At 35.3% G+C, this 25256-nt stretch overlaps 1 protein-coding gene across 3 annotated transcripts in view; it reads left to right on the forward strand.

Moving 5' to 3' along the window:
* DPH6 (diphthamine biosynthesis 6) overlaps positions 1-25256 on the forward strand; it is a 212956-nt gene that overhangs the window by 66485 nt on the left and 121215 nt on the right. For 2 of the 3 annotated variants that reach the window (XM_054828767.1, XM_054828769.1), the window contains exons 7-10: positions 6717-6811; positions 13349-13436; positions 21715-21865; positions 23124-23255. In XM_054828767.1, coding sequence (XP_054684742.1) covers positions 6717-6811; positions 13349-13436; positions 21715-21865; positions 23124-23255 — 466 coding nt within the window. Of the gene's footprint in view, positions 1-6716; positions 6812-13348; positions 13437-21714; positions 21866-23123; positions 23256-25110; positions 25229-25256 lie in introns of those variants that run through there. The other variant, XM_054828770.1, reaches the window with a different exon arrangement.

Here is a 25256-nt window from a genome sequence, read left to right on the forward strand (position 1 = left end):
GCAGTTTACCACAGTTCCTTGTCCTCGATCCTGTTAAAAACCACAATTATTTGTGTGTTTGGCTATTAAGAGAGTCTTGCTGTAACTTTTATCAGTGTAAGCTGTCTAAATTTGTGCAAAACGATCTCCTAAAAATATTTTTTGTTGTTAATCTGGATAGTTACAGTTTAGGCTGGCTTCATAAGTGGTTTTTCGGGAACAATTAAGGCATGGCAAGCTTGAAGAAGAGAAAGAAAGAGTAATCAGAATTTGTTAGGAACCTTAAAAATCTCTTTTGCTGCTGAAAGACAGCAAAGTTAAATAGGAATTGTATCTTGAGTTCAACTTCATTTTGTTAGTCATTTACATGACTGGAGAGAAGAGGATGGATAATTGGTACTTGGCAAAGCTGAAGAGGAACAATGAAGGTCCATAACATTCGAATAGTCTTGAAGAGATTGTTGTTGGCCTGTTCTTAGCTTGGAGTTTGTTGCGTCTGCTTCAGACATGGAGAATTTGCCCGGAAACATTTTCCCCACTGCCCTATGCAATCTAGATGATGTAAAAATCCCCTTCGTTATCTCTTTTTGTAAGTCTTGATTCAGTTATATCTTTAGACCATCTCAACTACAGCAACAATTCAAGAATACCAGGGGGTGGGAAGGAGGAGTGTTTTCTCCTGCTCCAGAAAAAGGGAAGGAAGGGAAGTAGAGAAATAAATAACTTCCTAATACTTGTAGTACAGGTAGAAAAGCAGTGGCAGAGATATACAGTAGGAATACACAAAAATAAGTATACAGTGACTAGATATACAGTATTTGTTCAGATTGTGTCATTAACAGATGTTTTATTTCTTGGGGTGATAATAAAGGTAGACTTAAAACAGTAAATAATTGCTAAATCTAGGGATATCTGTAAGATCCCAGAATAGTTAGAAGAGGGAGTGGATTTATCCTTTATGAAAAGTATAGATTGGATTTCTGCAGGAAAAGGAAGGAAGAGGGAATGGGATCATCACTTCAAGCATCAGTGAGCTTTTTGATTAGGTAATATAATTGAACACTGAGCTAACGTTGAATTGGAAGCTGTATTAACATGGCTGTTTGGCTCAGCTAATAAGCCCCTGAGAACCAAAGTCCACAAGTTTCAGTTCTCCACTTCTGAAGCTTCCAGGAGCTTGACTGCTAAGTTGGCTTTGCATAGCGTGAACATGCCAGACTGGAGTCTTTGTTGCACTCCACGATTGTGTCATAGGCCTGCTCTGACACTGTGTAGTGCAAGAGGAAAACATTACTGTGGAAAAGCAGCTTTACTTACATGTGAAGTCACGTTCTGAGTGGACTGTAGAAAAGGCTACTGATTGATAAATCCCCAGAAAGGTTGTTTGGAAGATCTTTGGAGTCACTGGTAAATAATATGTAGTTTAAGAGTATGATAAACTTTTAAGTGTTCCTCCCCCAGTTTGTTGCTACAGATCACTTAAGCAATGTTTCTGTTTGTCAAAGCTGTTTCTTTAGAGTCTTAGTAAGTGATAGCTAAGGAAGGATAAAACTTTGCAATCACGAAACGATGAACAATTTACTATGGAACCGATTTAACAGAAGCATCAAGTTTACTGTAATATCAATTCCATACTGGTCAGTCACATTTGGATGAATTAATACTTATGTGGGACTAGTTAAATAAGCCAAAAGAAGGAAAGGACAGCCCCTGCGTTCACAGAAAGCTTCTGTTACCAAAATTCAGGTTGCAGCTTCAGTGGGGCTGCAGATGGGTAGCTGCTCACCTCAGTTGAATCAGTAGTCTTGACTTCTTTTGAAACTGTAGCAGCAAGTATTGCAATTTTAGTTATGTTAATAGGGTATGATTAAAATAAGGCTTAAGAAGTATTCTTTTCCATTTGCTTTCACCATCATTCATTTTAAAAAATAAACTAAGAAATCCAAAAGTACCTAGTATTTTGGGGAATTAAAAGTATTCTTCCTGATATATGAAGGCTCAAGTGAAGTGATTCTTTCTTACTTGGTTTCACTGAAATTCTTACTGTCATGATTTAATACTTCTTAAACCCCACATTTGTAAGTTTTATCTTTTATTGATACAATAATAAACGACTGCAAAGCTGAAGGTGTAGAACTTGTAGGGCATTCTGACCCTACTTAGAAATGGTTGTCAGGCCATTGCAGGGGAGACTGCACAACTGATACTTGTTCTTGTAGCTGTTTCTTGTGCATATGCATGCTATGAAAGTCAAAGTTGCTACAAATAAATTGTTTTTACTGGATACTTAGTTGGCTTTAAGGCCTAATAAAACCAAATCATTAACTATAAACTGAAGAGAAATGCTTAGGTTTATGATGTGAAAAATACTTTTTTGCAACCCAATGAAGTCTTCAACGTCATAAGTTGTGGTAGACAGAATGTGAGACCAAGGAGTTCACAGTTTTCAGTAAGGAGGAGAGACAAAATTTAATACTCTGACCATACCAAAGCAAACACCATAGTAAAATTCATTTTTAACATTGCACATCCCCCAAACTACCACAGCTTTTGATACTCTTGTATGTTTGACTTGTGGTGTATTATCGAACCAGTAATTTCAAATTTTACAACAAATTCCTTGAAATTTGTTGTTCTTGTTGTTTTTTTGCTAATTTATGCTTTTTCCTGTTCTTGTGGGATTCTCTTTTGGGTTCTTTATTGACATCTAATGTTAGTTACATAGTTGTTTATTTAGCTAGGTCCAGGATTTTTCGTTACAGCATTTTCCCTAGTGTGGTGCGCATGTTTGTGACAATTCTTCCAGTTCTGTTTAAAATGAATTAAATATTGTTCTCTGTGTTCTTCAGTTTTGTTGAAAACCAGTTTATATCTTCATTAGTTCTGTGCCCAGAAAAATGCCAATGTTGAACATAACAAGGTCTTTGATGTTGAACCACAGCATGTATGAAATGGGTAATTTGGGATTGGTAGGGAATATCCTGCTTTGCATTTTAGCATGTATTCACAAAGTTCAGTTTCTATGATGCTACAGATCAGGAATTAGGACCTTACTTACTTCTTTTTATACTAAAAGTTTATCTTAAGGAACTGGCAATAAAATCAAAATCAACTTGTATTACTATAATGTGCCTGTTAGAATTTATCTTTTGGATGTACAAGAAATAAGCATGAAGTAATAATTTTCTCTTTAGAAAAATCTCTTGTTGAGGCATTATAAGTGTCAATGTTAAAAAAACGCACCAAAAAACAAACCCACAATCCAGCCCTGATTTCATCCACTGAATTATTTAACTTTGGAAAAATGCATTGTCATCTAAATTTTCAGTCTTCTGATTTATTTTAGTTTATGTGTGCAATGGAAATGATAATTACTGACATAAAGGTGAAGTGATTTTGCTGCTGTAGCAGCAGAAAAATGGTGGAATATTGAGTGGGAAAAACTTTGATTTAATTTTGCAATTTTTGTCTGACTTTACATACAGAAGGTTGAATTTAGGAGTACAATGATAATCTGCAACCCATACTTTTATCAGGGGTGAATTTTACTGGCTGAGGACACGGGCATTATGGCAAGGAAAGTTCTTGAATTATTACTTTTTTCTAAATGAAAGGTCTTTGATTAATTATTGACGAATGGTTGCTACATAATTGCTAAATTATTAAATCGCTTTCATGTCCCACTGTTTCTCATATACCAGGAGCCCAAGCCTTTTACCCTGAAGAATTTGTTGGCAACTTGCCAGATCTCAGGGGCTGCTCGCACTTTTCCTTAGAATTTATGAATAGAATGGTAAATGCATATTATGGTAATATTGGCTGTACTTCTGTCTCTGCTAATAGATGATAAGAAAATGTTTACTCATTTGTATGCTTGCCTTAGAAGTTGATGAGTACTTCTTGATGTAAAGAGTGTTTCTGTAATCATAGAGAATTTACCAAGCGTTACAATTTCTGTCTGGAAACAAAGCCTTCACTTGAAATAGGAAGCAGTTGGATTCATATCTTTTATCTTTGATTACTAAACTTAAATGACAAAGTCAGCTTTAATCCTCTATTTCATTCACAAAGTAGGAAGAGACTGTTCTTCGGGTAGTGTTTGGGCTGATCATTTATATACCTTGTGTCTCATTGTGTATTTGAGTTAAGATGAATTTTCTGTCATCTAGAAGATGTTCTCATCATATTTTTGGATTTTGAATCGGAATTGCATTTTTAGTTAAGCGTAATTTGTAAATTTGCTGTTTTCTGGCTTATCTGAACTAGAAGGCAGATTTAGCAATCATAAAATTTAGATTAGAGTCTAAGTTGTCATATTGTTTGAATACAACATCCAACTTGCAAAACAAAATAATTGGTCTTCAAAAAATGTTAATATTCTAAATGACTAAAAGGCAACTTTCTGGTGTCATTGATGACATTTTAAAAATATTGCTGACTTTGTTAAATGAACATTAAGGATCTGTTCTATGAGCTGCTGAATATCCTCAGTTCCTGTTGACATTAGTGGGAACTGAAAATCCTTTAGCACCTTGTATAATTGGTGTCAAGAATGATCTTGAAGTCAGTGACATTGAAAATGAGGATTTCCCACAACAAAGATGGGAAATAGTCTCACATCTTTTGAGTATTCGATGTTAATTGCCAATAATTATTCTAAGCATTGATGGTTACAAGCAGAGCTACCAGTTTTGAAAGTGACTTGTAAACAGTCACGCCTGGTATTCACTGTGGAAAGGTTACAGCTAGAAAGATCTTTTCTGGTTTTCTCTATATTTTTAATATTTTTGTTTAGGGATTTTTGCAGTGGAAGCTACAACGAGAGGAAGAATAAAAGGTTTTGACTAACTGTTTTATAAGTTGTCCATTCTCGTTGCATCAACATTAATTATTCTTGATGTATTTGTCCTATAGAAACCTTGTTGCCATTGTTGACAGATGGAGTTCTCTTTTATGTCAGGAGTGTAATTTTTTAATGAGCACTTGATTAAAGGTTTTCTCCTGCTCCTTTTCTTTAAAAGAAAATGTGAAAGGAAAAATGAAAAATGTCTCTCGTAACAAGACATTGAAAAATGATTTAATATATGTTCCAAAAGAGATTTAGATTTTACACCACCAGACAACTAAACGGTCACATAGAGCATTACCAAGGTATTGTTTTCTCAGAGCATTTATACTTTTCTCCAAAATAAAGGCTAAAGAGGATTCATGCCTTTTGTTTACCTAACTGAATTTTAAATTTAAAATGTGGTCTTCGATTTTATGAAAACATTTAAGTTCCATGGATTTCTTCTTTCACGCCTAATTTTGAATTATTTTCTTTTTAGCTAAGATGATGGCTGAAGTTGTAAACACTCTTTGAAGTTTTAAAACAAAAACCTATGAAAGAGAACTGTAAAGTAACACAAACTATACATTCAACAACAAAAATACACTATCATTTGAATATATGAACCTGCTATACAAATATACTGGTAACTATATAAAAAAATTGAACGTACATTGTGTAAATAACCCAGTCTCATGCTTGCCTAAGAATAGACAAAAGATTTGAAATTATTTTCTAGCCCCGAGACAGACTTTTTCTAACTGTATCCTACATGTTATGGAGAACTGTATTGCTACTTCGACTGCAGAAGCATCATGGGTGGGCATCTGTTCCTCTAAGGGAAAGCATAAGGGGGTTAAAGAAATACTCCCAGTAGTAACATCGGTGTTAGCAATGGAGTTGAGGACTGCAGGTCAGCTTCTCATGAACTGCTTTAAGCAGAATGTTAATGCTTGCTTAATGTGAAAAAACCTGGACAGGACTTGGCCTGAAGCAGCTAGTGCTGGGACACTTTAGAAGGTGATATAATCTGCTGATGAGGAGACAAATTTCTCCTGCAGAGAAGGGCGAGTGTCCCCATGCTCAGGCGTGGTACAGGTGCTTGATTACCACCTATCAGTACAGTACATTAACAGAGAATTACAGTGAACTATTCAGCAGTTGTGTGCTCCTTACTCCAGCAAAAGGACTTTGGTTCCTGCTCCACAGCTGCTCATTTCTAAAGCAGGGAATAATTAAAATAATCATGTCTCTTATTTTGAATGTATTGGTTTATGTAGTTACGTTTTTTAGTGCAATATCCAGCGCTTCAGGAATATTCTTAAATGTATATGTTAATTTAGAAAGTCTATTCCATACAATTTATAAAGGAAACAGCATGTTGCTACCTCTTTAGATCTTGCTTTAGCTTTTTGCTTTTGACTTAGAAAACTCGTTGATTCTATTTGTGAGAATTTTTTGAAAGAACGAATATTTACCAAAATATAGAACGCAGTTGTTGAATCTGTCGCCAAAAATTGTGTTCAGTGTATACTGCTATGTGAAGTGCTACTTCTTGCGTTCATTTGTAGTACAAGTTTCTCACAGAACTGAACTATTTGTGCTAAAGAAAGATGGACAAATATGGGAATCTGAACAACCTCTCATGTCTACTGGGGAAGAAGGACTAGGAATTCATTCATTTATCTGAATGTGACAGTGCCAGTTCTTCTTGAAATGTAACACATTGGTAATTGTTGTATGATTATAGTACGTATACGAAGAAATCAAGACCCCTCTGTATGATAGTTGGGGGTTTTCAGCATTTTAATCGGTAGTCTTTTAGAAAGTGCACACTGAAATTTTCAGCAAAATACATTTAATAGACTGCTTTAATGTAATACAAATTTTAATTTCCCTTTTGTGTTAGCTTTCTGAGAAATATGGAGTCCATGTTTGCGGAGAAGGTGGAGAATATGAAACATTCACTCTGGACTGCCCTCTATTTAAGAAGAAAATAGTTGTGTAAGAAACAGTTTCTTCCATTTCCTTGTATTAAAGCATTGGGAACATATTCACATTTAGCTTGAGGCAACTTTTGTTGGCAGAGGTAAAACATGTCCTCTAAGTTCACAAACACTCACTTTGTTTAACACTGGCAAAGTCCTCTGAAAACCTAAATCAATACCTGACAAGACGAGGCCTTCATAGAGGGCTATAAACTTTTTAGACATTTGCACTTTCGTTTACTTGCTGATTATGGCCTGCAGTAAAACTGGTACCTACACACTGACACTTTTATCCTTTCATGAAGTGCGAATTGCCTGTAATATTTATCTTTCATTACAGCTACATTTGATAAACTGCCACATCAGTAGCCTGTGGGTTCCATTAACTGTGTGTATGTGTGTGCGTGTGTGCATGTTTTAAGTTTAGCAGCTTAGAATGATAACGGTAAACATTTTTCTTCAATTATTAGGGATATATTAAATACAAACTTTGCATGAAGCCATCTCATTTACGCTGAGTAGTTTATTCCTTTGACATAAATTGCTGAAATCTGTGTAGTGGGATATGGAAAATATTTGTGTCTTGATGCGAGTTTCTTATTAGTCTGTTAAATAGCTAAGCCTGCTTGCTTCGAGTGAGATGTTTTGACTGCTGTTCCTTTTTTTAGCCAAGTAAACAGACTAGTAATCATGTACTGGTGATACTCAGTCATCTTAGGGAAGGTCAAGATTATGGAGAATATAGACATGATTAAGGCTTTCGTGGTGAAGATCTATTTGTTAACAGAGCTGTTAACTCTGTTTCATTGCATGGCATTTGGGAGAAGAAGAGCAACAGACAAATTGGTAAAAGGGATGGCGGCTACTCTGGCAGATGGCTGCTGAACTATCGGTCAACTGGAAGATAGGTCCTTTGGAGTGAACTGAAAAACTAGATAATTTGAGTCTGGAGATACCTCCATGCAGGAAAGCTGTGGAATTCTTTAGTAAGAAGAAGATTCAGAAAGTAACATGTAGAATCTTTAAACTGGATTTAAGTTCATGGATGGAATTAAGAATGTATGGGCCAGGAAGTGAGACTCTTGGAAAAGATTCTCTGAGGGGAACTAGCTGCGAGGTAGAAGCCGTAGGTTGTGAGCCAACCTGCTGACTAGTAGAAGTTGGAAAGTTAAGCAGGAAGTTAGAATAAAATGTGTATCATGCCTGGGTACTTCTTATCACAAATAAACTTGGGGACAAAGGACAAAACTCCCCAATATTCTGTCAGATAGAATCAGTTCCACCTTTTCTAGCAAAAAGGAAATATTGTGAAATCATTGCTAGAACACGATTTATTTTTGCATTTAAAGTCTGATGTGATTTCTATTAAACTGAAAAATTCTTACCAATTCAAGTAAGTGTCAGAGGCAGAATTTTGTGAAACTTTGTTATTTAGAGTAATACTCTCCTTTACCAGATAAACGTGGCCTATTCACCATTTATATTGCAACACTTGCAACAAAAAGTATACTTCAGAAGAAGGATAGCTAGATTTTAACTGGCAGATTATGTGGACTTGTATCAGTTTTTGCACTTAAGTGTGTTTGGCTGATTATTTACATTCTTTATTTGGAGGCTTCTTATGTTACAGATTAAATCTGGGAGTTCATTGGAATTGGATACATAATTTCCCAGTGCTCCATATCAAAGAATTTTTTGCATAGATAAAATAGATTAGAGAAAACTATGTCAAATCTTGTGAGAAATTCTTGGTAGGTGTAGTGTGGAGAGAGATTTTGGGGGTTTTTTTGCATAGAATTTTAGGAACACTTTTAGAAAAGTACATGATGCCCTTTGTTTGGGATCAACCAAATACCAGTTTAAGTAGGAACATCTTATATTCTAAATGTATTTCTTGATATCAGTGGTTTAATGACCATTCAGGCAACTAGGAAAAGCTAAACCAGAGGTGGTCTGACTTGTCTTTATTTCTATTGGCGACACTCCAGATAATAATAAAAAGTAACAATAAATGCATGAAAAATACAAGAAAAGACAAATATATAAATCAGTGGGTATTTAATAATAAATATATGGCACAGCAGACTCTTAAACAGTTACTCAACTAGTTCTAAATATACATTTCTGTAATGGAAACTGAATAACTACACTGGCATTGTGTGTCTCTGGCTTGATTAGCCCTGCTTAGCTCTGACATTATTCATGTCATAAAGACATGCTTTTTGAGGGGGCAATCATGTGAAATCTATTACTTTATGAACTTCTAATGAAAAATATTCTGTAGTTTCTTTGTCATTAAATAAGTAACAAGTTTGTTTATTTTGTGCTTTTCATTCTTACTTTTCATTATTGCTTTTCATATACACTGAATCTAAACAGACTTCATAATCATGTTGTTAAGTATGCTAGTATAGTTTCCAAATGTTTAGATAGCCATGGTTCTGGTATATATCCTGATACAATTTTTGAAACTTAAATGGAGTTGTAAGAATTACGATTTAGAGGTCAAAACCTGTCAGGATTTTCAAGGTCTCTAAATGCCTGAACTCATCCAAGACGTCTTCCTAGAGAAAGTTTCTGAGGAAGATATTGAAGATTATTTTTGCCTACAAAACAAGTGTGATGGATTAACCTTGGCTGGCTGCCACGTGCCCACCAAGCTGCTCTCACTCCCCCTCCTCAGCAAGACGGGGAGAAAATAAAGTGAAAAAGCTTGTAGGTCAAGATAAGGACAGAGTGATGGCTTACCAATTAATGTCATGGGCAAACCAAACTCAACTTCGGGGAAATTAATTTAGTTTATTGCCACTTTAAAAAAATAGAGTAGGAAACACAGACAAAACTAAAAACACCTTCTCTCCACGCCCGTTCATCCCAGGCTTAACTTCACTCCTTCGTTCCTGACTCTTCTACCTCTTCCCCACTGAGAAGTGCAAGGGGATGGGGAATAGGGGTTGTGATCCGTTCATAACACTGCATCTCTGCTGCTCCTTCCTCTTCACACTTTTCCCCTGCTCCAGCCTGGGTCTGTTCCATGGACTACAGTCCTTCATGAACTGCTCCAGCATCGGTCTTTCCCACAGGGCAGTTCTTCAAGAACTGCTCCAGTGCAGGCCCTTTCCATGGGATGCAGTGCTTCAGGAACAGACTGCTCCAGCGTGGGTCACAGCTCCTGTCACAAAACCTGCTCCTGCATGGGATCCTCTCCACTGGCCATAGTTCCTTCCAGGAGCCTGGTCCAGCATGGGGTCCTCCACAGGCTGCAGCATGGATATCTGCTCTGATATGGTCCACCATGGGCTGCAGAGGGAAACCTGCTTTGCCACAGTCTTTTCCATAGGCTGTGTGGAACCTCTGCTCTGGCACTTGGAGCACCTCCTCCCACTCCTTCACTGACCTTGGTGTCTGCAGGGCTGTTTCTCCTATATTTTTCTCACTCCTCTCACAGCTGCTGCACAGCATTTTTACTTTTCAAAATATATTATCACAGAGGCACCACCAGGGTTGCTAATAGGCGAAGAAAAATATAGCCTTGGTGTGTTACTTGTGTGGGACTCTCATTAATATAAGACTGTATGGTGAATTTTGCTTTTGAATATTAAGTTGAATTCTTGCCATTCTTCTCAATCTTCATTAAAAATATGCCTCACAAAGGAAGCATGGCAGATTGAGTGAAATATTTGAAAATAAACAAAATTCAACAACAGAAGCAAGATTTTGCAATCAAAATGTTCAACCAAGAGTCGGATGGGGTTTTATCTGGTTTTCCCAGGTAGACTACTGTAATCCAGTTGTCAGCTTTCTTATGCTCAGTATCTGAGAGGTACCAAGCACTGCCTGTCCTTCTTACACTGGTATTTAAAGTGCAATTGATTGACACCTCTTCAAATCATAAATATGTATTTCTCATCTATGTGAATGCCATCTAATATCTACTCTTATGGTAAAGGCCCATTTGTATTTATGGAAAACAGAATAGTTTGATTTTTTTCAGGTAAATTGGCATATTTGAAATATTTGAGAAGTATAATTTTGCATTTATATACCTTACCATTAGCTCTGCATTTAGGTTTGTAATTCTAGGTTTGGAGTTAAAAGCAAATCTGTAAACATGAAAAGATAACCATGTACTGAGAGCACTGATTGTACTCTCAGACTTGCTCTAACTTCTTATATTTGTCCTGTGAAAATGATACTGAATTTTTAAAATGATTAGATACTTGCTAGATCTTCAAGGAGACTCGAGAGATTATTATAATTTCAAAAAATAGATAATTGGGACAGTTTTTCAACTATTCTTCATTATTTTCCAGAGTCTTCTGAAAATGTTCCTCAACAAAATTCCTGTGTTTCCATCATAATCAAACATGAATCACCTTATGTAGTCACGTTCCTACGCAAAATTCAGAATTGCAGCATGAAGTGGCCTTTATATAATTATCAGGGTCTCTCAAATCTCTGTTTTTCATTTTAATCTCCAGTTTTCATGTGGGTTTAGGTGGGGGTTTTTTTACAATTTCCTAAACTGGATGTGACATCTAGGTTTAGGACTTCTATCTTTTTTTAATTGTTGACTCATAATTGGATGCAAACAAAACTGTTCTGCTTTCCACCTATTTGTTACATGTACTATTGAACAAGACTGTAAATTTTATCAGAACAATAACGTATGTGTGGAGAGGCTGACAGAAAATGAAGTAGGAAAAAAATACTTTCTTACGTATTATAATACTATTTTCAGCACCACATGATCTACCTATTGTGACCCATCAGCTGAGAAATACTGGCATATTAAACTACCCATCAAATACCCATGTGTTAGCTGTATATCATAAGAATGTACTTCATACCAAGAAGAAATATCTATGATCTCTTAATATTTGTGATACTTCTTGTGCAACAATTAGGTACTGAAAAATTCTAAAGTTCTTCAACAGTTAGTGTAGTTCTCAATACTTAGCACCTCTTCTGCTGTACTAGTGAATTGGAACATGCAGGGATACAAGTAGAACTGCTTCTTTTACTTTGGAGTTAAATATAGTTTTTAAAGTTACTAGCTATTCCTTAAATTCAACAGACACATACATTTAATAACCATAAATGTTCATTTTTCTTTTCTGATACAAGCTTTTCTGTTAATGTAGTTTTAAGTAGTTAATGCTTCACTGAAGAGTACCAGACTTCCCCATGTAGGACTTGCACAGCAAGTAAGAAATGTTTTTTGAGAATATCCTCAAACCCTGAGGATACCCAGGTACTAGGTCCTACTAGAGTCTTGGTGTCTGGTTTTTATTATTTCTAATTATGTATTCCTATTATTAAAGATTTCCAAAGTTATTTTCTACCTACTCCTGTTAGAAGACACCATGATCTTTTGAAAAGAATAACGTTAATCTTAAGGGACTATCTTTAAGATATCTTAAAGGAATAAGTGATATTTGAAATATAAGGAACCTTGATAATAACTCTCAAGAATGAAGCTGAAGGCTTATTTATCAAATTACTTTAAAAGTTTACTGAAAGGCAAGTGGAGCTTCTTATGCTAACGGTATTTATCTTTATTGTGCAATGTAGTGATGATGATTATCTTAGGAGCTTTTTTATTTTAAATCCCAAACCACATTTTATAAAACAGATATTTCTGTTAATTTTACACTTTCATTAAGTCAGTGGAATCTGGCCAAGACTTCAACTGTTTCACATTTGCATGGGTTTTATGTGGCATCACTAGAAATCTATCCGTCTCATCTCATTGAATACTGTGATGGTATCGAGGGCACTGTGGTTTCAAGAAAATTATCTGTGTGTCCTTAGCCTTACTTATAACAATTTTCAGATTTTCTTGTATTGCGTCTGAGTTTCTCTTATGTTTTCTTTGAGTTTCTCACCTTCTGATGTTTGTTTCCTAGAGCTACCTTTTTCTTAAGTAGTAAAACCATGCAGATGGATATAACAGATACTGCCTCTTGTGAATCAAAGTGTGACAGATTGTGTCTGTAAAAATGAAAACTAAAATTAACTAATTTGAATCAGCACACAGGAAGTTTATCATTGTTACCAACACATTTGGCATTAAAAAGTTGTGTCTAGTAGTCTTCAATATCAGATGCAAGATGGTCAAATCAGTCAGTTTCTCAGCGTGAAATATTTTATGTTGTTAAAACCTCAAGAACTAATCCCTGGAGCATTAATCAAGAAGAATGAACTTTTAAAAAATCTCCTGTTGATGAAATTAAAAGATTGCTTTACATATTAGTCTCTAGAATGTAAAACAGAATGTCATTTATGCTTTCATACACTACAGCTAACTGAATCTCTCGGTACTGGTGTGGGAGTATAGTTTATTCCTTTTGAAAATTAAAAATTCGTGAAGATAATGTGGTGTTCAACATACAATTATATATAGCAAACTATTTCTTCTTAATTGATATAAAAACTAAATAAGAAATAAATATATTTTCAGTGAGTTACCTAGGAGTCTGTGTTACACAGTGACTATTGTTTATATGTAAATTATATACTAATATTTGATGCTAATAATTTTGTATTTCAGAGATTCAGCCAAGGTTGTTGTGCATTCAGCTGATGCATTTGCACCTGTGGCCTACCTTCGCTTTTTAAAATTACACCTGGAGAATAAGGCAAGTAGATTGCAAATGTCATCTCCCTTTAAAGCTATATGTATGCTTTCTGGTTTTATGTTGCTTTGTCACAGTTTGGAGTGAAGCTACATCTTCTCATGTGGGTGTACTTTCAAATAATGGTCTACATATTTAGTTGAATTTCAGAACTTGCCATAAGGCAAAACTCGACACAAATGCTACCTTGTGTCAAGTGAATGAACAGAGGTAGTATATTTGCGTAGCATTTTTCATCTTGAAACCTCAAGGTGCTTGGCCAACGTGGTTCAGTCAGGCACATGTGTAACCTGTGTAGTACAGCTAGCCACACCGCGGAGCACAGCTGTGCTAGGGAACGGTATGAACGGTGATGATTTGCCGGGAGGTGGCATCTCTTTTTGCCGTTTCTGATGTAAAGTGGATGATTTAAAAACTTGCTGACCTGCAAGTGCTGGAGTTTTAAATGTACTGGGTTTTGTTTTATCTTTTCCGTATGAAAGATACATCTAATGAATGACTTCAGGTCATGTAGAGGAGATTATCCTGGTCAAAGATCTTAAGGGAATCATTAGTGGTTCACTGGGGTTCAGTCTCTTACCTTGTGATTCCATGGAAACACCAGAACAGGAATAGGAACTCCAGTGGTTTAAATATTGCAGACTTTTATGTGAGCAGGGCTAAAAAAGGCAAACCAGAAGTTATTTTTCTTAGTATTTGTCTGCAATTTTCTATTTTTCTTTTCATTATTTTGTGGGTTAAATGATTTTTTTTTTCCTCCTGAACATCTATAAGTGCTTTATTTTTGTTGAAGAGACTGCCTGATGATCTTCCTACTACTATTGCAGTCATCTTCTTATAGGCCTTGCTACTTCTTTATACACTTTGGAGGTCACTGAATGTCTTCTGGGTGCAGGGATTGTTATAGAACGTTATTATATTGGTATTTTACATTTCATGTCTCTTGAGTGACTACATTTCCCGAATTTCTTTCAATAGATCATGCCTTTCCCCCCCCTCCTTTTTTAATTTTATTGTTCCAAACGGATAAAATACCTGTACATTTTTCTTCCATGATGGCCTCATTCTTGCCTTGGAAAGTAAATTGTATTTCATCCTGTCAATTTCTACTTTGGGATTTCTTTCAAAAATAAAACATTAAATATTTGTGTGGGAGACTGTGAAAAGGATATCAACTAACTATGTGAAGCAAAACCAAATAGGCTGAATAAAGGAAAATTTGGGAGCAGGGCATGGTGGAGAAGAGAGATAATATATTAATATTTCTTTGGGGGCACTGACTTTATTGCTCATGGCAAACTTGATGCTAAAATGCACCATACATCACTACAATGTGACAGGCTAGGGAAAATGAAAAACACAAAGCTTTACATAAATCAGGCAAAAAATCGTATTAAAATGCATAACATTTTATATAAGAATCAAGATTTTACTTTTATCTGTTCAGAAGCTCTTTTCCCCTTCTTATGTAGATGTTTTAGATTTGGTTAAAGCCTCACAGTTTCAAGCAGCGTGTAGTAAATCATATTTCAAATTCATTGTAGACAAAGCTGTCACACTCTCAAAGGGGTAAGGTTTACAGAGGCTTGTCCTGGATTTTGGTATATAAACTAATGTCTTGTATAGTTAAAAGGAAAATAGTCTGTTTTCTGCAGTGGTTGTCTCAGAAGGAAAAGCATTACAATATTTTGGCTATAAATTATTTTATGTCACAAAAAAATAAGCTAGGTTTGCAAGAAGTTATAAATATGGAGAACCAGTCAGTCTTTCAGAGCATAACTTGTTACTAAGTTAGCACTGTTTAACTGCATAATGATAAAGAGATGCCTTCAAGATTGATATGCCTGTAGTACTGTACTTCTTCTCACTATTTGTTGCTTACAAGCCCTACAAAAAAATTTAACTATCAGTTAGTAATTCAGCACTTAAAAGCCAATCCTACAATAACAAGTCACTGCAGGGAAAAACTGCTTTAGAAGGAGAACTAATTTTAGTTTCAGGCTTTCAGGGGATTACTGAAAATTGGGCAAAAAATACTCCATTATGAACAATGTATAAAAGTAGCCACTTATGTATGCACTTTTTAGAAACCATTAATAGACTGCATAGTGATGTGTAATTCTAATAAGTATTATGACATCAGTTTTGTTATCATTTCAACTGAGATACACACATATTTTTAACTTCTATTGTGTATTCATTTTATCTTAGTTACGTGCCACAGGTGTTAATTTTATACTCTTTGAATTTACTTTTATAATCATTATGCAATTACAGCTAGTGTACCTTAGTCTCTGCTGTCTTTCCTCCTCTATAATGCATTTTCTTCAGTTAAATCTCTTCATGTTTAACTACAAAGCCTGCGTAGAAATTTGTTTCAGATTGTTTCTGGCAGCAAAATGAGCCCTTGTGCCTGGGGGAAAATAACATTTTACTCACTGTTCTGGTTTAATGCATTACTGTGCAACTTCAAGATGTGTTTTTGCATAATAATTGAAATTTTTTTTTAACACACCCTCTTGTCTTTCATTATCAGTGATACAGAAAAGGCTAAAGAGATAAACAAATATAAAAGATTTTACTATTAAAACATTCTATAAAGTTTGGTAGACATGGCTTAAGATGACTTTTTTGTAGGCATTTTACAAAAATATTAAGAATAAATAATAATGCTAATAAAACACTAATGCTTAAAATGCAGGAATGCCCCATTTACTTTCTTGTAAAAAACAAGGTCACTGCTATGATGTACGTAATACAGACACCTAGCTTCATCAGTATTTTTGCCAATGAGACCGTCACTTTGTACCTGTAAAATGTAGGATGTTTTTTGTTGAGGCGGCAGCAATTTCTGAAGCATACTCCAGAATCTGTAAATCACGTGTATCAGCTTTTGTAGTCAATACAAATTTAATTTTGAATATTTTCAATTTGGATAAAATACAACTGTGGAACAATTTTTTTTTTACTTTGATAGCACAATGAACATTTTTATTTTTCCTGTATTGTACTATTCTGTTACTCTGTTATGTTGCCTTTTGAATGATCAGGAACAGAAATGAAAGCTGTTGGAGCGTCTGCTGATGTGAACATACTTCTGATGACAGCAGTGAACATATTAGCTCTCATTCATGCTTTAAGATTTGCTCTTTCCCACATTTAATAATGAATACTTTGTGCCCCAAGTTCCAGTGAATAGGAGCACACAAATACAAGCCGTGAAACTGCTGTCCCTTAAATTAGGGATAGTCCAGAATTAGAGGGAGCTTTGTAGTTTTCTTTTGATGCTTGGCAAAAGGAAGGAGCCTGTTCGCCTGTAACAGATACAGGAATCATGCTTGCTGCTGCTCTTTCTTGTAGCATACTATTGCATTGTATTCACCTATCATAAACTGACATCGTGAGGCTTATTTCTTTTCCTGTTTGTAAAAGATCTTGACCTATTTGAGTGGAATACAAGTGCAAGTAGTTATGCCCCTCTTAAACATCAGCAAATCTATTTCACAGGTCAATTTGGAGACAATTTAAAAAAGGCTTGTAAAAGTTAGAAAAGGTGTTTGGCAGATAATTACCTGCCTTGTGTATTAAAGGAGCATGATCCTGCAGGTTAGATTTGATTTAACTTTCTAGCCTCTTTCTGTCCTGTTCCTTCTGGCCTGAATTGAGTTAATCTCCATTTAGGACTTCAGGTGTAGAATTAGAATTCGTAAGTGATGTCAGGGGGAACAGGAAGGAATTTCAAGTTGCAAAATGCGTCAGTGGCATGATGGGTGGCATTTTTTGACTACGTTGTCACCATTGAATGATACTTCTCTTAGGTAATCTTTAGTTTCCCTTCTGCATCCTAAGAATATAGATAATCCTTGCAGTTATGTTTTCAAAACTTTGTAACAAATACTGCAACTTTTTTTTTACATGGATTTATTTCAACTGCTAAGATAATAAATAAAGGATTTTCTTTCCTACTCCATTTAATTGCAGATTCAGTTCAGTTCTCTGAGAAAAGAGAATTTTTTGTTCTCTTTTCATAATGAAGAGACTTTATTTGAAAGTCTTTCAGAGTAAAGGACTTTCTTTCCTATGTGGCTGTGTATTGTACTTGAAATACAGCAAGGAGATGTTTGTGGTCTCTCTCATTATATTTATTTCAAGGAATTCTGTTATCAAGGTACACCACAAAGAATAAAGAGATTGTGATAGTCTTTCCTTGTGTCTTCTGAGCTTTCTGTCCCGTCCCGTCCCGTCCCCCCCCCCCGTATTCTCGTTGCTGCTCAGTGGGAGAACTATCAGTTTTGGAATTGTGTTGTGATAGGTTTTTATACCAGTTTCTGTAGTGGAGAATGTAAGCTTTTTAAGAAGGCAATCTGTTGTTTTCATAAAAGACCACTGCATGGAATTTCAGCTATATCAGTCAAAGTCCTAGCTCCAAGGCTTTTTCAACAGGAGAATTTGGATCTTGGAACACTCGTGCATTTGCTTAACTTCATTCTGAGCGCACTTGCATCACTGACATGAGTTATGTGAATGTAGTTAAGCATATGCATGCATGCAGGCTCTGATCCAAAATTAGGTTGGTATCACAATGTACAGTGGGTGTGGGAGAAACAGTGTAGTAAATGGGAAAATATATTGAGTCTGTGAAGTAACGTGAAAAAGTTATGTGGTAAAATAGGTTCTGTAAGATTTAATTAAAACGTCATTATAGCACGCTTGATTTTTTGTTTTTCAAGTGATGAGAGTATTATTCTGGGAAAGTTAGTCTGTTTGTGGCAGTCTTTAAGTTTTAAATTCTTAGATTACTTTCTCTGTCGACAGGAATGGAAGATCAACATTTGTATGAGATTTGAATATAGCTACTAAACAGAGTCTGGCAGCTCTACTTAGGCTGGCATTGAGCCTGTTCTTCTAGTGCCAGGTTCCACACCTAATACTTCTGCTGCAGCCTGCACCTGTGCTGCTGCAGCAAGTGATTGATTACCTCTGGTTTTGGAGCAGTGTGGGAGTTGGCCTTGAATGAATCATTGTGATGTATCTTAGGCATTTAAATCAACAGTAGTCTATAATTATTTTAATAGTCTTTGGTGTATGTAAGAGGCATCGTAGAATTTCTAGTACTTCTTAGTAATTTCCCAAAATTTTGCAGTTGACCAGCTGTTTGTGTATATGTGTAAACACACATGTATAATTTTATTTATATCTGTGAAGCAATATTGATACAAGCTTAACAATTTATAAAATATTGACATATTTAAGAAAAAGAGATGTGACCGTGGATGATAGGAAAATTTAATGTGCCATCAGTTTGGGATGTTTGTAGTATTAACAAATTACAAAGCTACAGGGGAGTTCTGTAAGTTAGACCAAACCAGTTGTGATACAGTCTGTGAATCTCACTACACGCCCATGAATTTTTTATGAAGCACATTTTGCAGAAAACATGTTTAGAAACATAGTTGAAAGAACAATTTTCACAGATGGCATAAAAATGGAATAGGTGCTCTTTTCACGTTCACTTGCAGAGCGTATAAATTCAGTCCTCCAGGTTAGGGAAGGGAGAGAAGTTACAGGTCTCTAATAGGACCTGCACAAGGTGTCTGCATCTCTAGATCTCTTAAAAGGTAATTATGTCAAGCTTAACAAAAGCAAGAAACAACGTGGCTGCCATACTGGCAAGCTGGAACTATTCCCTTTCCAGTTCACTTATTTTTTGCCTAGTGATGAATTGCTATACCATATTGAAGTTAAAATCCAGGTGATGTAAAAACAAAACCCAAGGCAGCATTGTGATAGTATCATTCATATCACCATGTCTGTGCGTGCTTACTCGGGGGGTAGGACCAAGAGGTGCAAACTCTGTAATGTCTGTATGTTACATTAGTACTCAATGAGTGCCCGTGCTACAATGCAAATTGATTGTTTCATGATGGATGTTACAAATTAGCCAGTGAAAGCAACTAATTTCATCAAACAGCAATTTGCAAGAAGGAAATGGTAGCACATTTAGCATGTCATGACACTGTACAGTCAGCTTATTTCTATAAAGTGAAGTCTTGTGGATAAAAAAATAGAAACTTCAAAAAAAAAATAGAAAAAATGACATTTGCTTGGTTCTTGTAGCATAATCCAGCTTAAGATCTATTTCAGCTACAGGTTTGTGTTCCTGCTTCTTGATTTTCTAAGTCATACCTGAAGGGTTAGGGCCTATCAGGCAGCCCTCTGGATAACAGCAAAATATATCAACCAACAGCAGTAGTTGAAGGTGTAATTCAATGAGGGGGAGATGGTATAGATGCTGTTGGATGCTTGTATGTTGTAATGTTGGAATGCATGTTGTGTTTGTGCTAAATTGCAGTTTTCATCTTTGTGCTATTATGTTACATTTAGTTGACTTCTTTTAACCTCTCATGTACAATTGATTCACATAAAGTAGATTATTGCCTTGACTTTCATGCCTTTCTTGGAGGAATGAATAAAATGAGGTCCAATCAAAGAACATCAGCCCCTCTTAGAGCACAGCTTTAGTGTTTACAGTGCTTATAAAACTCCCCTTGAGCCCTTTTAGACGCAGCAGTGCTGAGTTTCCTCTCATAGGTAATGACCTTTTTGTAATTTAGCCTTTCCTGAGAATTTCCAAATACACTGCTTTAACTTAACTGGATCCTTTTTCTCTCCAGTGAAGTCAAATATTGATGTAAATGCTGTGTTCTCATTGCAGACTTCTGATGCATACTATAGTTTTCTGCTTTTTTTTCCCCTCACGGGTTTTTTTTTTTTTTGCTTAATATCAAGAGAAAACTTTTGAAGTTGCAATAAATAATAATAAATATTTTTGAAAGGAAAGAAAAAATTGCAATAAAATTACTTTTTTAAAAAAATCTATATTCAAATTTGATTAGTAATTTTTAATATATCTCATTTTGTTTGACAGCTTGATGAGATCTCATTGTAAAAAAGCAGAGAGTGCAGAGGGTCAAACTTCAGGTGACCTTATGAGTGCTTCACTGTATAATGTTAATTTTTTTTCATAGACATTTTGCATGGAAATTCCATAGATAGTACACTAATTTGTGAGCTAAAAGAATATTCAGCAGTTTCTAATCCCTATTTAAGAATTGCCGAAGGCTTCATATTTTGTCAACTTTTTATCTTGCTTTATTTGGCTTTATCATCATTTTTGTGAATTTAATATTTAAGAAGCCTGCAGTAAAATGCATAGTTTAGACACTATATGAAATTTGAGACCTTTGAGCAGAAAATTAATCGATAGAATCTGGAGTTACAGCATGCAGTGATATTTGGTTAAGGTTTATGGATAGATTCTGCCATAATTCATATTGGTTTTAGATGAAGACAAAATCAACATGCTCTGCAGATTAGGCTGCCTTGAAAAATCAGATGGAAGAGAGTAGGGGTTCTGATTGCTCTAAAATTAAAAAAAAAAAAGAATGCTGCTATTACATGACTTGTTGAAAAGGTAACGAACACAGAATTTTGGAAGAGTGGTCAGTGCACAGTCTGCCTGTGTATTTTGCTTTAAAAGGCACACTAGGTAATTTTCTCTTCCTAGGCCTAAGAAGGCATTTGGGAAGAAGAAGAGGTACAGTGTACAATTATTTTTCCTTCCTTCTCAAGAAATTACTTTGATGTATAAATCTTGGGAAATGCTCTTTTCTGTATCTCAAAACTCTGAGCATCCCAAAGGGTGGTGGGTTGGATGGAAGGAATAGTCTTTGTGAGATGAATAGAAAGAGATTTTTTCATTTACATGGACTGCATTCATTCAAAGTTCCACAAAGTTTTAAAACTTTCTTATTAGTCTTTTGCTCTGTTTCCAGTGTTTAGTGACAGTGTTAATTATCAAATTGTTACTTTTGTACTTTTGTTCCTTTTTTCACTTAATTTATACTATTTTTGGAAAACATAATTGTCCTGTTTATAATAGTGGAAATAGCATTTCTTCATCAATCATAGTGTTCTTTCTGTCTCTTATCTTGAGTCTCATCATTTTTCATATCTGTTGTTCTTATTTACTACTAAGTCTGCATTTTTTTTCCGTATGATATGTCAGCAGGAGCACACTGTATTCTGCCAGTTTCTGCAATTTAAATAGTGGGAAATCCTAATGCTGTTCTTCCATTTATTATTCTAAGCTTAAGTACCCATTGAGCTATAGTATTTTTTTTTGTAATTGAAACCCAAAATTTGAATGATAAAATGATAAAATTTCATACTGCTTGGCATGCAGTTTACTTGCTTATTTTATAATATTTGTCTCAAGCAGGAGGAATCTTCAGGTATATTTATGGTCAATAGCTGTTCTTGTGAGGTAAGCTGCAACGATGATGATATTTTCCCTTCATCAGAAGAGGATGAACCACAGCAAAACAGTCCAGTCATCTGGAAGTCTTTGAAACATCATTCTTTGGATTTCAGTGAGTGTTGCACAACTTTCATTAGAGAAGTAATATTGAGTATTTCACGCCCTGGTGGAGTACACTGTTAATGACTGTAAGAACCCTCCTGAAAAGAGTGTTTGTGACCTGTAATAACCAGTCTCTCAAAAAAAAAGAGATCCTACTACAGTACAATTTTTTGATATGAATCAATAGATCTGTAGTAGTGAAGAATTTCAGGGTTTTTTACAGAAGGTTTTTTCTTTCAGAAAACACACATTAATGTGTTCTGTTTGCCTGAATTAAATTACTATAATCTAATCATTCGTTTGAGTGGAGAGACAATTTTATTTAAAAGGTCTAACCACACCTGGTCCCATACTCTACTGTTTTTAAATTGAAGACAGGAAAGCAAACTCTAAAATGAAGTACAAAACACAACCGCTCAACTTGCATACATAGTGTGTGAGTCTGTCCCCACCGAACCGACCTTAGGGAGACATGCACGATCAGGTTTTGCAGCCTAGCAAATTACTGTCTCTTAGGTGAGCTGCAGTAACTAATCATATGCCTGATACTGGAACTGTCTCAGGCATGAGGTGATTAATGCAAGATAAACCTGAGTTCATAGATTGGTACCTCGCTGAAGCACCACAGCATCGCTGTTACCCTACACCCAAAGATTAGTAAACTTTCGCTGCAAACTAAGTTTCATAGCATTAACAGTGTTTGATATTGAATGGTAGTTAGGCTCTTGAATATGTTAAGTGCATGGCGGGATGTTAAAAAACGCCTAAACACATTATGCATTTGCTGAGATGATCAGAACCAGGTTAAATGCTGGTTACTGGAACATCTGTTAAAATTTAGCATATGAAATTGATAATCTGTTCCTGTGTCACTTAGATACAGGATACTTTTAACTTTTCAGTGTCATGTCTTGTGCCTAGTCTCTGTCAAAAGAGGTAGAGAAATTGTAAAAGGTCAGCAAAAATGGAAAGTAGGAGAGAAAGTACTGAAATTCTCAGCTAAATACTACTTGCAGGCATTTTTTTCTGAAGGCAGTGTTGGAGAAGAATTTGTCAAATAGCATTTCAAAGCTTTGTTACCAGTACACTTACTTTTAAGTTTTTGTGTTATATCTGTTTGTCTGTAAATATGTTTTGAAGATGTTTTTACAGTTTGTGATTTTTTTTTCTGTAGAAGTTGTTCTTACTTAAGCAATTTAAAATATATTCTAGCTTAATCTGAAATCTTTCATTATTATAATCATAGTGCTGTTCTTCATTTCTGATAGCTGAGACGTTTGGAAGTTCAGGAAGATCCCTGAGTGGTTACCAGTGGTTTTCAGGTATCACTGCTCACTGCCTCCCATCAAAAGGCAAAAATGCTCAAGAGGCAGCAAGGGAAGCATTTTCTTCTCTCCAAGGTGCATTATTCAGTTAATCCATTATATACTGTTAATTATACTGGTTTTAATATGATATTGAGTAAGAATCTGTATTGTCATATAGTTTTATAACTTTAAATGTTGTGGTTGTCACTTTGCCATCTCATTTTGCATTTGATTGGAATCATTGATATCAAGACTGCTGGCTTTAATACTGAACACATAGTTTGACTGGCTTTTGAAGACCCTAGAAAGCCAGAGTAGTGTTCATATCACTGTAACAACAGTATTTACACAGTACTTACTTGCTTCATATCTTGCTTTATAGATTTCTTGCAATATATACTCTGTGTGTGAGTGCACATGTGTGCTATGGACACCGTCTACTTCCTAAAGCACTTTTGCAGCTACCTTAATTTTAAATTAATTTTTTTAGAAAGCTGTTGCACATTTTGGAATCCAGGATTAGGTCAGCAGCAGTAAATCTCATTTATATTCTTAATGTAAATGAGAAATTACTATCTTGGGAATCATGAAATTCAGGTTCCTTACTATCCCCCTCTTGCAAGATACTGACATAAACCAAAATGTTTGACATTTTTGGTTTGGTTTTTTTTTTTTTTTTTCATTCTAAATTTTAAGTAAAGCATGTTTATACAGACTTCTTTTCATTCATAAAAATAGAAATATTTTTTAGTATCTAAATAGATAGGTGCATATTCTTGTTCATGAATTTGTGTAAGGTATTGTCCTATAAATTCTTAGTTTTTGCATGTGCAGCTGAGTATTCATGACTGAATATAGGATGATAAAGAAACCCTAGAATTTTTTTCAGAAGCCAAGAAGTTATACTTTGTAGAAGGTCCTTAAGCTAGTTTTTGATTGCTTGGAAAATAAGCAAGGTGGATGTGATCAAACTTGTAGTAAATGACAATAGTATTTAGTGTAAGTCTTCTGTAAATGGAAGCAAAAGGGTTGTGTAATGTTTTGGTTTGTTCTCATTATATTTGAATGGAAATCTGCCAGTACAAACATTATATATTTTGCCTTAGCATCTGTCAAAAACGATTGTGTCTCTGACTAGTCAGTAGCCTATTGCTTTCAGCAAATTACTTGCATTAGCTGTATTATAGTCAAGAAAAATAGTGATTTGCTGATCCTTGGTAGAAGATGTCAGTTCTCACATTTCCTTTCCTTTTTCTCTTTTTGGAAGTGGGTGTGGAAGACTGAGTTATGGTTCTGTCATGGCAAAAGAAACAATTTGTGTCTCAGAACTTAACTGATCTGCAAATATGCACAAGGCTTTTTGTGAACTCATACTTAGGATCTATACAGCAGTTCAGTCTTCAGTGCTGTAAGAATGGAATAAGTACAATTCGTCTAACCTTCTGTTTGCTGGCTGAAGTGATTTAATCACCTCTAAAGGAGACAAGTGCTGCCAAAAGGATTCAGAAATGGAAATTTATTACTAGATGTTATGAAACGTGGTTGTTCTGTAAGGTGGATGGAATTCTCCCATGAAGCCAAGAACTGATGACTGTTTACATTTGTTTTCTTAAACTCTTTTGTTAAACATTTCTTTGGATATGATTGGAAGATGACAGAGATTGCAGTGCTTTATATATAAACCAGCTCTGGTGCAGCTGTACTATGGCAAAGCTCCACAGGCTTGAAGGGAACTACATAGATTTTTATTACATGAAAATTTAGTCTAAAATGCTACTTCCTATTGACAGTTTTGATGCTGTCTTTTGTGGCTCTTGGCCTAAGGATCCTGGATAACCAATTTAAAAAAATTGAGCTGTACTTTGTTATCTTTTGGGTCTGTTCTTTTTAGGCAGTTCTACCTAAGTAAGGATGAGTCTCACCTGATCATATTTTATAAATTATTTAGAACAGTGAATGGCGTGAAGTTCAACAGAAAGGCTGTATGGTTTCCCTGTACATCCTGGAGGTGTGCTGTGTAAGAGTCCTGCCTTGGGAGACAGAACTTCTTGTCAAGAACCCCGATGGTGGGTTGCTAACTGGTTCATCTTTTGA

The sequence above is a fragment of the Grus americana genome, chromosome 5 (genome assembly GCF_028858705.1).
Source record: "Grus americana isolate bGruAme1 chromosome 5, bGruAme1.mat, whole genome shotgun sequence".
Lineage (NCBI taxonomy): Eukaryota > Metazoa > Chordata > Aves > Gruiformes > Gruidae > Grus > Grus americana.